This window comes from Tachyglossus aculeatus, chromosome 21, assembly GCF_015852505.1.
Source record: "Tachyglossus aculeatus isolate mTacAcu1 chromosome 21, mTacAcu1.pri, whole genome shotgun sequence".
NCBI classification, from domain to species: Eukaryota; Metazoa; Chordata; class Mammalia; order Monotremata; family Tachyglossidae; genus Tachyglossus; species Tachyglossus aculeatus.
Window position 1 is genome coordinate 36492743 of NC_052086.1, and position 14999 is coordinate 36507741.

Genomic DNA, 14999 nt, shown 5'->3' on the forward strand with positions numbered 1-14999 from the left:
TCTGATTGGTCTCTTCCCTGTGAGTGTCTGAGAAAGAGGGACTAGATCATGGTACCAATAATAATAATAACTATGGTACTATTTAGGCAATTACTGTGTGCCAAGCACTGTTCTAAGCACCAGAGTAGATACAAGTTAATCAGGTTGGACTCAGTCCCTTTCCCACATGGGGCTCACATTCTTAAATCCCATTTTACAGATGAGGTAACTGAGACACAGAGAATAATAATAATGGTATTTGTTAAGCACCTACAATGTACCAAGCACCGTTCTAAGCACTGGGGTAAATACAGGGTCATCAGATTGTCCCATGTGGGGTTCACAATTTTAATCCCCATTTTATGGATGAGGTAACTGAAGCACAGAGAAGTTAAGTGGTTTGACGAAGGTCACATAGCAGGCAATGGCAGAGTTGGGATTAGAACCCACGTCCTCTGACTCCCAAGCCCGGGTTTTTTCCACTAAACCATGCTGCTTCTCTCCAGAGAAATGAAGTGACTTGCCCAAGGTCAGGCACGTGGCGGGGCCAGGATTAGAACCCAGGGCCTTCTGATTCCCAGGCCTGTGCTCTATTCATTAAGCCACACACCTTAAAGCTCCTGTCCAAAATCCAGAGCAGAGACTCCAGCCCATTTTAGAATAAACCCCCCAACTTCTCAGGCAAACATCAGAACTGGAATCAGATTGGGTGTTAGGGGTACGCAGTACATGAGGCAATTATTCATCAGGAAGCTTGTTTCTTCCACCATCAATGTGCAACTAGCACAGAAGACTTGAGGCGATGAGGAAGCTTTGAAACTACACTGTGCCGGGCCTTATTGTGAATTTGCTTCGAACTAGAGCATATTTTAGAGAGCTCCTACAGCCTTAATTAAAACTGTCCATTAGAGCACCATGGAATTCTGCCCCCAATTATGCTTACCTCAGAATAACTGCCCTTTAATGTAGAAATACGTGGGGTTTATGCATGACTTGAAAAGAGAGCTTGAGGTAAACACCATCTATTTAAAGAACATAATGTATTTAGTAAGAAAGGTCCATTTCTCAAGGCTTTGCCCAGCCACTTAGGACCCTTTTGGAAGCTTAATGGAATACCTGCTTCATACAACAAATGTGGACTACTATTGTAAAGCTGAGAAAAGAGAGAAGCGTGTGCTACGTGCCAAAAGCCAAGGCCAATGTTCTCGTGGAGTGGAAGCAGAGAAAGCTACTTGGACTATAGGTCTTATCTAGCCAAGAGTGCCCACTGAATCCTCCCTGCCTGTTTTGCAGAGGTGCAGAAATGAGCAGGCAAATGAGATGAAAATCACTGCATTCTGGACAGTGAGGTAATAACAATAATAATAATGATTTTTGTTAATTGCTTACTATGTCTACATACACCTGTCTACATGTTTTGTTTTGTTGTCTGTCTTCTAGACTGTGAGCCCGTTGCTGGGTAGGGACCGTCTCTATATGTTGCTGACTTGTACTTCCCAAGTGCTTAGTACAGTGCTCTGCACACAGTAAGTGCTCAATAAATACGATTGAGTGAATTAATGAATGAATGAATGAATGAATGAATGAATGAGTGTGCCAGGCATTATATTAAGCTCATGGGTGGAGACAAGCAAGTCGAGTTGGACACAGTCCCTGTCCCACATGGGGCTCACAGTCTCAACTCCCATTTTACTGATGAGTTAACTGAGGTGCAAAGAAATGAAATGACTTGCCCAAGGTCACACAGCAGCCAAGTGAAAAAGTCGGGAAGATTGGATATGTCCAGAGGTCATTCAGAAAAGTGAATTGGGGCATCTGGTTGAAATGAGGGACTTTGTCCCCTACTTGAACCAGAACACCAGAGTTTTAGTTTGGATTTGACCCCTCGGATGGCGAATGTGAAATTGGAAGACTTTCACTTCATCTTGGTCTGGACATTCCTGGACATTGGATACTGCCCTCTGTATTCTTCCAGGCTCTTAGCTGGTGGATGGGTCGCTGGTTGGTTACGAGACGAAATGGGATGGCCACAACACGATCCAATTCAGTGCCATCTCAAAACCCGCGAGCTGGTGGGAGATGAATGGGGCAGTCAGAAAAGTGAAGAGGGATCACCCTACTAGAGCAAAGATTTTGGTAGAGAAGCACCATGGCCTAGTGGATAGAGCATGGGCTGGGAGTCAAAGGACCTGGGTCCTAATCCCAGCTCCAAGTTCTGCTGTGTGAACTTGGGCAAGTCACTTCACTTCTCTGTGCCCCAGTTACCTCATCTGTAAAATGGGGATTAAGACTGTGCCTTATGTGGGACAGGGACTGCATCCAACTCAATTACCTTATAACTACTCCAGTGCTTTGTACAGTATTTGGCACATAGTAAGCGCTTAACAAATACCACTATTATTATTATTATTAAGATCATGATGCTAAAGAAGAGGAATCGAAAACTGGACCACGTGCTGCAAGTAGCAAATGCCACAACACAGCAAATGACAATCTTTTGATGCAATCAGTGTAGAAGTCAGCATCTGTCTTCTCAGCCTCCCCAAATGCACAGATAAAGGTCACAGTTATTAACAATGGCCTCAAACATGAAGGCAAACAGTAAACAGACACACACACACACACACACACACAAAAAAAAAAAATTAAACAACGATCCTTCATTTCTAAAGACGACACTTTGAGTGTTGAAATGCTATCCATAAGTGACTTAGAGAAGCAGCATGGCTCAGTGGAAAGAGCATGGGCTTTGGAGTCAGAGGTCATGGGTTCAAGTCCCAGTTCTGCAACTTGTCAGCTGTGTGACTTTGGGCAAGTCACTTAACTTCTCTATGCCTCAGTTACCTCATCTGTAAAATTAGGATTAAGACTGTGAATCCCCCGTGGAACAATCTGATCACCTTGTAACCTCCCCAGTGCTTAGAACAGTGCTTTGCACATAGATAGCACTTAATACCAATGCCATTATTATTATTATTAGGAAGTGAGTGAGTGTGAGCAACAATCCATTCCATACTGTCACTCTGAGGCCCTTTCACCTTGCTGTCTTCAAATATGTCTTATGTTTTCCCAGTTATCCCAAGTCCCTGCTGGAGGGGAACAGCCCCTCTCTTGATTGCTGTATATCAAAGACTGTCCCTCTACTACTTCCACTTCTACTGAATCATGTCTGTTCATGACAGGAAAATCCATCCACGCAAACTCAGTAGCGGAATTCAGTGTTGGCATTCAGCTTCGGGTTGCCAATTAAATCCTTAGACATTTTCGAAGCAACCCGGTGCATTACTAGTTTTTTCAGACTTATTGTCTGTCCTTATTGCTGTGCCGACTCTGTAAAGGAGCTCTTAATCATCCTTAGATTTTTCCTCTTGAGCAGTCATCAGTTAAGAGCAGTTCCTGGATGACTGTCTCAGAGAATGTTGAAAATGCTCAGAACATATTGAGTTGGTAGAATTTCCCAGTGGAATAAAAGCCTCCACATTTGTTACTGTGTCCTCAAGCATGACAGTATAGAATAATTTGAATGGGACTGATTCTACCATGCATGCTACTTTATGCAGGTTGGGTTGGGGAAAATATGAGGTAGGGTTCCTTCAACTCTAATTCAGCCTTAGGGTCTTGATGAACTTCTCAAACCAGCTATATTTGTATATATATATATTTTTTTTTTTGTGTGTGTGTGGTATTTGTGAGGGCTTACTATGTGCCAGGTACTTTACTAAGCACTGGGATATACGAGCTAATCAGAGTGAACAAAGTCCATGTCCCAGTTGGGGCTCACAGTCTTCATCCCCATTTTACAGATGAGGTAACTGAAACACAGAGAAGCTAAGCAACTTGTCCAAGGTCACCCAAATTGACATCTAGATTTGACACCCAAATCTAGATTTGACACCAAAATCTACATCTCCACCCCCGTTCTCTCTCCCTCCTTCCAGGCCTGTATCTCCTCCTGCCTTCAGGACATCTCCATCTGGATGTCTGCCGCCTAAAACTCAATATGTCCAAGACTGAGTTCCTTATCTTCCCTCCCAAACCCTGTCCTCTCCCTGACTTCCCCATCACTGTAGACAGCACTACCATCTTTCCCGTCTCACAAGCCTGCAACCTTAGTGTCATCCTCGACTCTGCTCTCTCATTCACCCCACACATCCAATCCATCACAAAAACCAGCCAGTCTCACATTCACAACATCACCAATATCCGCTCTTTTCTCTCCATCCAAACTGCTCCCTTGCTGGTTCAATCTTTCATCTGTCCTGACTGGATTACTGCATCAGCCTCCTCTCTGATCTCTCATCCTCCTGTCTCTCCCCGCTTCAATCTATATTTCACTCTGCTGCCTGGATTGTCTCTGTACAAAAACACTCTGGGCATGTCACTCCCCTCCTCAAAAATCTCCAGTGGTTGCCTATCAATCTTCAAATCAAGCAAAAATTCCTCACTTTCAGCTTCAAGGCTCTCCATCACCTCACCCCCTCCTAACTCACCTCCCTTCTCTCCTTTTCCAGCCCAACCTGCACCCTCCGCTCCTCTGCCGCTAACCTCCTCATTGTGCCTCATTCTCGCCTGTCCCACCTTCGACCCTTGGCCCACGTCCTACCTCAGGCCTGGAATGCCCTCCCTCCACACATCTGCCAAATCACCTCTCTTCTTCCCTTCAGAGCCCTACTGAGAGCTCACCTCCTTCAGGAGGCCTTCCCAGGCTAAGCCCACCCTTTTCCTCTCCTCCTCCCCTCCGCATTGCCCCCCACCCCCACCCCCTTTCCCTCTCCACAGCACTGGTCTACATTTGTACATATTTATTACTCTATTTTATTAATGATGCGTACATAGCTATAATTCTATTTATTCTGATGGTATTGACACCTATCTACTTGTTTTGTTTTGTTGTCTGTTTCCCCCTTCTAGACTGTGAGCCCGTTGTTGGCAGGGACCATGTCTATATGTTGACGATTTGTACTTCCTAAGCTCTTAGTACAGTGCTCTGCACACAGTAAGCACTCAATAATACAATTGAATGAATGAATGAATGAATGAAGTGGCAGAGCTGGAATTAGAACTCAGGTCCTTCTGACTCTCAGGCCTGTGCTCGCTCTTCTATGCCATGCTGCTTCCCATATTTCCTAATAGTTTCCAGATCACTAGCCTGCTGACGTCAAATTATTTTGTGCATTTGACCAACACACTATAGAGGCCCTTGATTGCTTCCTGTGCTTCTTCGGTATCTTTCAGGATGTGAAGATCATAACTATGATGTAGCATTTTTGTCTGAAGCCACACTGCAATTCAGGGAAAGCCTGGTTAACCTTATTCATCAAGAGCCTGTCAAGAAGAACTCTGGCTAAGATCTCGTTGGCATAGAACAGTGAAGAAACAGGTGGTCTTTGCAAAGAGTTTTCCCAGCCTTCCTCTTGAAGATGGTGAAAAGGAGGAATTTCTGAAATCGGGAGCGATTGTTCAGTTTTCCAAATGCAGAGGAAATGCCTAATTTCAAACACTGAAGTGCTGTCTCCCCACTGCTTGTAGATTTCTGTGGGAAGATGGTGGAATTGAATTGCTTTACCACACTCCTGGATTCAAATCAGTGATTTCCTCAAAATTTTTTTTTTTGTTTTTATGGTACTTGTTAAGTGCTTGACTCTCTACCAGGCAATATATTTAATGTTAAGCTCTAAGTTGGAGCTAAGGCTAAGTCTAAATCTGGAAAACGAAGCAGGTGTCATTTTTTTTCTTATTTTATAGTATTCATTCATTCACTCAATAGTATTTATTGAGTGCTTACTATGTGCAGAGCACTGTACTATGCTTGGGAAGTCCAAATCAGCAACATATAGAGACAGTCCCTACCCAACAACGGGCTCACAGTATAGAAGGGGGAGACAGACAACAAGACAAAACATGTGGACAGATGTCAAAGCCATCAGAATAAATAGAATTATAGCTATTTGTTAAGTTCTTACTATGTGCCAGGCACTCTACTAAACTCCGGGGTAGATATAAGGTTGTCAGGTTGGACACAGTCCCTGTCCCATGTGGAGCTCAAAGTCCAAGTCGGCAACAGATAGAGATGGTCCCTACCCAACACCGGGCTCACAGTCTAGAAGGGGGGAGACAGACAACAAGACAAAACATGTATACAGGTGTCAAAACCATCGGAATAAATAGAATTAGAGTTATTTGTTATGTTCTTACTATGTGCCAGGCACTCTACTAAACTCTGGGGTAGATATAAGTTTGTCAGGTTGGACACAGTCCCTGTCCCATGTGGAGCTCACAGTTTTAATCCCCTTTTTAAAGGTAAAGTAAATGAGGCACAGAGAAGTTAAATTACTTATCCAAGGTCACACAGCAGACAAGTGGCAGAGATGGGATTAGAATCCAGGTCTTTCTGACTTCCAGGCCTGTGTTCTATCCACTAGGCCATGCTGCTGGGAACAATTCTATAAACTCTGAACTCTCCCAAGAGCTCAGACCAGTGCTCTGCACACAGTAAGCACTCAATAAATATGATTGATTATGTTTTGGCAGGCTTCAAGGGTGAAACATGTTTTTAGATGGTGATATTTTTGCAGCCTGTGATGACAGCGTAACCACCATAACTTATCAAGATTGCTGTGGTAGTGTGAGCGTATATATACACATTCTTGTATATATTATTCATATATTTATGCATCCCTTTTAGAATGAGAATTCTTTGGTTAATGGTGTTTCAGGAAAAAATTGGGAAATGGCTTCCAGGACTATATACTAATGATGCAGGGGAAATTAGCAAGGAGAGAGGAAATTAAAGTGAGGAGACATCAGATGTTCCAACCTAGACCTCTTCCTATGTCTACAATCAACAAATCAATCATATTTATTGAATGCCTACTATGTTCAAAGCACTGTACTAAACATTTGGGAGAGTAGAAGCAGCAGCATGGCCTAGTGGATAGAGCCCAGGCCTGGGAATCAGAAGGTTCTGGGTTCTAATCCTGGCTCCGCCACTTGTCTGCTAACAATAATAATGGTGGCACTTGTTAAGTGCTTACTATATACCGGGCACTGTATTAAGCTCTGGGGTGGACACAAGATAATCAGGTTGGACATCCCAGGAGTAGGGGAGAGGTGTTGGGGGGGGAGGGGGTGGCAGTGGCTGCTGAGATTACATTTACAAAAAGAAAAAATGTTTCAGGTCAAAGGGAGGGGTCATGTTGCAGGCAGGAAAATTTGGGTAAGCCTATTGACTTCTCTGTGCCTCAGTTACCTCATCTGTAAAATGGGGATTAAGACTGTGGGACAAGGACTGTATCTATGCCAGCATACCCAACTTGCTTGTATCTATGCCAGCACTTAATACAGTGTCTGGCACATAGTAAGTGCTTAACAGATGCCACAATTATCATTATTATTACAATACAACAGAGTTAATAGACACCTTCCCTGCCTACAAGGAGTTTACAGTCTTGAGGGGGAGACAGCCACTGATATGAAGGAATAAATTATGAATATGTACATTAGTGCTGTGGGGTAGAGGGGTGGGTGAATGAAGGGTACGATTCCAAGTAGGGGGGAAATGAGGAAGGGAGTGGGAGAAGAGGAAAAGAGGGCATAGTTGGGGAAGACCTCTTGGAGGAGATGTGCTTTTGATAAGTCTTTTAAAGAAGGGAGAATGATGGTCTGTTGGGTCTGAAAAGGGAGGGAGTTGCAGGCCAGAAGCAAGATGTGGACAAGGGGTCAGCAGCAACATGGAAGGGATTGAGGTACAGTGAGTAGGTTGGCATTAGAGGAGTAGAGTGAGCTTGCTGGGTTGTTGTTGGGTAGGGACCATCTCTTTATGTTGCCAGCTTGTACTCCCCAAGTGCTTAGTACAGTGTTCTGCACACAGTAAGTGCTCAATAAATATGATTGAATGAATGAATGAATGAATGAATGAATGAATGAAATCAAATGTCTTCCAGTGGTCCTCTCAGCCATCCCCAAGCTCCCAAACCACTGGGGGCCAGCCAGACCATCTGGGGGAGTGGAAGGGGATCTACAAAGCATAGTGGAGAGAGCTCTGGCCTGGGAGTCAAGAGGTCATGGGCTCTGATCCTGGATCCCCCACTTGTCCAGTATGTGAACCTGGGTTAGTCACTTCACTTCTCTGTGCTTCAGTTACCTCGACTGTAAAACGGGAACTGAGTCTGGGAGAACATCTAGGACAGAAATTGGTTCCAGGTCAATATGCTTATATCCACCCCAGTGCTTAGTACAATGCCTGGCACGTAGTAATAATAATAATAATGATAGCATTTGTTAAGCGCTTACTATCTGCAAAGCACTGTTCTTAGCACTAGGGAGGTTACAAGGTGATCAGGTTGTCCCATGGGGGGCTCACAGTCTATTTTGTTAATATGCTTTGTTTTGTTGTCTGTCTCCCCCTTCTAGACTGTGAGCCCGCTGTTGGGTAGGTACCGTCTCTATATGTTGCCAACTTGTACTTCCCAAGCGCTTAATACAGTGCTCTGCACACAGTAAGTGCTCAATAAATATGGTTGAATGAATTAATGAATCCCCATTTTACAGATGAGGTAACTGAGGCCCAGAGAAGTGACGTGACTTGCTCAAAGTCACACAGCTGACAAGTGGTGGAGCCGGGATTTGAATCCATGACCTCTGACTCCAAATCCCGGGCTCTTTCCACTGAGCCACGCTGCTTCTCTGAGTAAGTAAGTTCTTAACAAAATACTATAATAATGATTATTAGTCTACAGCTTCCAGAATCCCAGACCACTGAGAGGCAGCAAAAAGCCATGCCACCTTGAGGTATGTTGCAGACCATTGGTACAGATGGTTCAGCAGTTTCTAAATCCAAGGTTTGCTGATAAGATCCCAGTGATTCAATGCACTAGGACTTTTCTAGAATGGCTGCCCAGACTTCTTTATTTCCTCTGAGTAAAAAGAGAGCACAGGCAAGGAAAGGCTTAGAAGAGCTGCCTGAAATTAAATTAGTACATAAGAAGGCACTGTAACCTTATCCCGGATATTGGGTGAGGACACTGGTTAACCTACATTCCTTGGGCAGTGAAATGGCTTTCCACGCACCATGCCTCAAGGCACAATTACAGCTTGAACCTCCTGACTGAGCGGAAATGCATTAATGGAGTTGGCAGTCATTTCCCATGAAATCAAGGATAATCAACAGTTGACCTGCACTGGGCTGAGGAGAGGGCTTTATATGGCTCCTGGTCAAAGGGACCCCAGGAGAGTATCCCCACTGCTCCTGTCACAGTGGGGAATCCCTCTTCTAGTCCAGAATCCCTGCCGCAATTAAAGGTCTTACTTCCTGCCTCTGCCCTTTCTCCTCCCTCACTCCTAAGCACTCCCCTGATGTGTCGTGCCATCGAGGCTTCTCTGGTGCCCCACAGGCTCTCCAGGTCCCTAGCAAGGACTCTGTGGACCCCAGAAGGAGAAGCTGCCTTCCATCGAAGCAGAGCATAGAGAAGGAACTGGGAAGAAGTGCATGGTAGTGATTCAGAAAGGAAGGACTCCTGTGGCTTCTGGCTGGAGGGCCAGCCTCAAGACCGTGCCTTAATGTCATGCTTCTCCAATGTTCCCCAGCTTGGACCTCATGAACTGGTAGCTAATAATAATAATTATGGTATTTTGTTAAGCTCTTACTATGTGCCAGGCACTGTATTAATCTCTGGGATGGATACAAGCAAATTGGGTTGGACCCTAACCCTATCCCACTTTAGGTCTCACAGTTTCAATTCCCATTTTACAGATGAGGTAACTGAGACCCAGAGAAGCGAAATGACTAACCCAAAGTCAAACAGTAGACAAGTGGCAGAGCCAGAATTAGAACAGAGGTCGTTCTGACTCCCTAGGCCCATGTTCTATCTGCTATGTCATGCTGCTTCTCTAGCTGCTTTTATAGCTCCATGGGTGCTCCCGGGCTGGAACAGGAAGTAGATTGGCTGTACTACTGCAGGAGGAAGTCATGGAGTAGGCGGTCTTATACTGCAGGACAATTTTGAATGAACTTCTGACCCCTCTGGAAATTTTTTTCCAAAAGTAGAATATCTGACTCTGACTCTCTGTTCAGCTCTATGTCTCTGAGTGAAAGTCCAGATGGTCAGGTACTTGACTGTGAATGCCAATATCTCTGGATGTTCAATCCTAGGGTTGAGGACCCTCAGAGGTCCCAAGGACAAAATTTGGAAGCATAATAATAATAATGATGATGATGGCATTTGTTAAGGGCTTGCTATGTGCCAGACACCGTACTAAGCACTGGGGTCGATCAAGCAAATTGGGTTGGACACAGTCCCTGTCCCATACAGCGCCCATTTTACAGATGAGGTAACTGAGGCCCAGAGAAGAGAAGTGACTTGGGCAAGGTCACACGGCAGATAAGTGGCGGAGCTGGAATTAGAACCCATGATCTTCTGGCTCCCAGGCCAGTGCTATATCCACTAATTGTCCATCTCATCCTCTGAGGAAAGAGATGACACCTTTTATTCAAGCATCCTATGTCCCTTGTCAGTGACAGAACACCGGGATGGATAGAACGATCATAATAACAATATTTATTGTGCACCACCTGGGTGTAATGCATGGTACCAAGGGTCTGAGAATAAAAAACAATCAAGTGTCATGCTCCCTGCCCACAAAGTGTTTGCACTCTAAAGGGAGATATACACATATAAACATTTATGAACAAAGTAATCAAAACAAATAACAATGTACAATCAAATTAATGTGCACTATATATGTGGTGAGGATGGGTATAGATTCACATTTAAGTGCTGGAGAGTACCGATGGATTTATACATACATACATATATATATATAGCTTAATGTGCTGTGAAATAATCAAAGGTGAGTTGGAAGCGGTGGGATTTGAAGCGGGCTTTGACCCAGTGTTATTAACAGTCATTTGTTAAGTGCTCATTATGGGCTAAGGCCTGGGTTAGATACACAGTTATTGAGAACAACACAACCCCTGTCCTACACGGAATTCACAATCTCTCTTATTCCCATTTTACAGGAAGGAAACTGAGGCCCAGAGCAGTTCAGTGTTTACCCAAGGCCGCACAGCAGGTCTCGCAGAGCTGGGACTTGAACCTGGTCGCCTGACTCCAAATCCAGTGAATTTTCCCTGAGGCATCACTGCCTTCCTCAGAACATCCAGTAACAAATGGTGTTGAGCATGTCCTTCTTCCATCTGGGGCCAAGGGTCTCTACCAATCAGGCTGCAGGAACCCAGGAGCACTAAAACTCCTGCTTCTGGTTTGAAAACTGATGCTTTGAAAAGGTCTTCAGATGCAGTTTGACAGCAGGAGCCCCAGATTCCCCCGGGATTGGGCCGCAGGGGCCCTTATGTGACAGCTAAGTGCCATTTGATCTCGGCCAGGCAACACAGAGAGGGAAGAGCCACTTTTCCACCAAACTATTAGGTGACACTTACACCTGTGATTCCTGCCCTCAAATCCTTCAGTTCACAGTTAGATGGAGCAGGGAAGATACAGCTTCCCTGCTGGAGTGGTTATCAGTATCATCGGGGTGGTACAAGCTCAATGGGAGGAGAGGAGAGAGGTGTGGGCTGCGTTGACCCTACATCCTGGCTCTGGGTTTCCTGGAGCCTTTCCCCCACGGGAAACAGAATCTCATATGCAAAGACCCCCATCCTCCCTACCCCAATAATTTGTAGTTTGCATTGCAACCTGCCTTTACAGGACATACTGGGATCTGCCAGTCAGCCCTCCCAAAGCCCCACCGTCCTTCAGACACCACTAATCTTATTGCTTTCATCTTGGATAAATAGCAGGAGCTGCTACTTATTCTGATTTGCCAGACCTCATTGACTCCATGCAAATGTGAGTCAGCCCAGTCCAAAGACCTTATGAATTGGCTTTCTGTTTAATGAAGTACAAAGCCAGCCAGCAGCCAGGGCGGCTCACAGATGTTCCCTGTCCATCAATATAGGTACACTCTGTGCATCAGGAGGAACATGGAGCAGTTTTTCTGGTTTGGGACAATGAGCAGATTGGGGAGAAAGGAATGGGAAAATGCTTGAACCTTCTAGTTCACAGATGTTGCTGTAGTAGTATCTATGAAATGTCTCCCTGTAAGCAAAGCACCAGACTCATTTCTGGGGAAAAAGTACTTTGGCCCCAACTCCTACTTTCTTACTACAACCCAACCAGCACATTTGCACTCTAAATACTAACCTTCTCACTATACCTCCATCTTGTCTATCTTGCCTCCAACCTCTCACCCATGTCCTGACTCGGGCATGGAACACCCTCCCTCCTCAAATCCAACAGACAATTACTTTATCCCCCTTCAAAGCCTTATCAAAAGCACATCTCCTCCAAGCAGCCTTCCCTAAGCCCTCCTTTGCTCTTCCCCTCTCCCTTCTGCATTGCCCTGACTTGCTCTCTTTATTCATCCACCCCTTCCAGCCCCTCAACGCTTAGGCACATATCTGAAATTAATTTGTTTATATTAATGACTGTCTTCCCCTCAAGACTGTAAACTCACTGTGGGCAGGGAAGGTGTTCACTATTTTATTGTACTCTCCCAAGCACTTAGTACGGTCCTCTGCACACAGTAAGTGCTCAGTGAATGCTGTTTATTGAATAATGAATGAATGAACTGGTGAGAATTAAGGGGAACTGCAGTTCTTGGCTTCCAGGGGGCTCACATTCTCTGAATAAGTGGGGGATAGGTTGCAACGGACACATAAGGAAAGATGCAACAATAAAAATGCAGACAACAAAAAAAAAAAAAACAAGGACAGTAGGGTGTGTGAGAAAGCATAGTATCAAACAGAGGCCAATGCCTGACTAATGATAATAATAAGTATGATATTTGTTAAGCACTTACTACAGGCTGAGCACTGTTCTAAGCACTGGGATAGATAAAAGGTAATCAGGCTGTCCCACGTGGGGCTCACAGTCTTAATCCCCATTTTACAGATGAGGTAACAAGCACAGAGAAGTTAGTGATTTGCCCAAGTTCACACAGCAGACAAATGGCAGAGCCAGGATTAGAACTCACATCCTCTGACTCCTAAAACTGTGCTCTTGCCACTAGGCAATGCTGCTTCTCTGACCAACAGTCCCATCCACACTCACACAGTCACCTTTAAATGTGTATTTGCATTTTATTCTACCTCCTGTTTTCACGATCTTCTGGATATCCTTCTGCTGTGCCTCCAAGCTAGATTGTCTGTCATAGGGTTATCTCAGCAATTCTCAGATCTGCTAGGAGACCAAAGCTGATTCTTCCCTGTGTCTTTATCACATTTCTTGCTCCCTTCTTGTTTAAAGGTTGTCCACCTCTGCCCACCATTTGGGTAAGCTGCTGTTACCCATCCACATGACAGACTCTGCCATAGTTAGCAGCATTTCAATTTATTAAGGTCTAGGGCCCCAGTAGTATCAATGTAGCCAGATATACATTTCGCAGCCCTTTATCCTGAGCACTGAAAGAAAATCCCTAGGGTGGCTTCCCCTGAATTTGGTCCAATTTTAGCTCCATCTCTTCTCAGTCTCTGTACTGCTCCCGGACATTGAAATAGTACTAAACCTTTCTCCTTTCCCTGTGGCAGACTATCTCAAAGCCCAATCCCTTGATCCAGTCTTTCTATACCTCTAATCAGCTACTTGCTGGGGCCTTTTGCAGCAAGAAAGGGAGCAATCATATTCAGTCTTATCACCTGTATCAGCATAGCTGTATCATCTGTATAACCATATCACAGAAGCAGTGTGGCTCAGTGGAAAGAGCACAGGCTTTGGAGTTAGAGGTCAGGGGTTCAAATCCCTGTTCTACCAATTGTCAGCTGTGTGACTTTGGGCAAGTCACTTCACATCTCTGTGCCTCAGTTACCTCATCTGTACAATGGGGATTAAGACTAGCCCCATGTGGGACAACCTGATCACCTTGTAACCTCCCCAGCACTTAGAACAGTGCTTTGCACATAGTAAATGCTTAATAAATGCCATCATTATTATTATTATAGCTCGTTGTTGAGTGCCCTCTTCTTCCAAAAGGAGTATTGTGATTTTTAACAAATCATTACTTCCCACCAAGCTGCCTGTCACACAGAAAACCAGCAATGAAAACATCAAAACTGAGCCAGAATATTTAAAAGCATCTTTTGGTAATGAAAAGACTGTCTTGGAAACAGGCTCCTCATCTTCAGACTCTCCAAACACCTGAAGAAAGTTGTCACTTAATCCCTCCCCAGGAGGATACGGTTTCAGAGCCTAATGCTATGAGAACCACCTGGTGTTCCTGAATATTAAAGAGCAACTCTCAAGCCTTACTCTGGGAAGAGATTTCTTCTGTCCATTCCTATTGCTGGGAACCTTTTGCTGACTTATGTGAAGTGGCCAGTTTAGGTTAAATGCCTATAGCCAAGACCTCATCATTTGAAGGGTGGAAGAGTGAGTCATGGTAAGTCATTTGAATAGGCTTTCCAGTACTTTCTCTTCCTACTCAATTGCTGTGGCATAGAGAGTCTACATCTATTTCCACCCACAGTGGCCCCACAAGGATATATCTGAGGTCCACATTCAGGGAACTGAGATAATTGGGAAGCGGCATTGCCTAATGGAAAGAGCATGGGTTTGGGAGTCAGAGGACCTGGGTTCTAATCCTAACTCCATCATCACATGTCTGCTGTGCAACCTTGGGCAAGTCATTTCACTTCTCTGTGTCTCAGTCACCTCATCTGTAAAGTGGGGATTAAGACTGTGAGCCCTATGTGGGAGAAAGGCTGTGTCCAATCTGATTACCTTGTATCTACTTCAGTGCTTAGAACAGTGCTTGGCACATAGTAAGTACTTAACAAATACCACACTTATTGTTGTTATTAGTTAAGGAAGGCCATCTCTACATCTTCATCCTATTTACATGCTGTTTTCAGGAAATTTGCATTGTCCACAATTGATTTCTTTTTTAATGGTATTTTTTAAGCATTTACTTGTGCCAGGTACTATACTAAGTGCTGGGATAGATACAAGCTAATCAGGTTGGACACA

General features: G+C 44.5%; 1 protein-coding gene across 2 annotated transcripts in view; it reads left to right on the plus strand.

Annotated features, from left to right (window-relative positions):
* GALNT9 (polypeptide N-acetylgalactosaminyltransferase 9) overlaps nt 1-14999 on the plus strand; it is a 260712-nt gene that overhangs the window by 114767 nt on the left and 130946 nt on the right. The window contains exon 1 of one of the 2 annotated variants that reach the window (XM_038763870.1): nt 14362-14412. The exons of the other annotated variant lie outside the window; for it this stretch is intronic. Coding sequence (XP_038619798.1) covers nt 14363-14412 — 50 coding nt within the window. The 5' untranslated portion in view covers nt 14362. Of the gene's footprint in view, nt 1-14361; nt 14413-14999 lie in introns of those variants that run through there. 2 annotated transcript variants of the gene reach the window in all.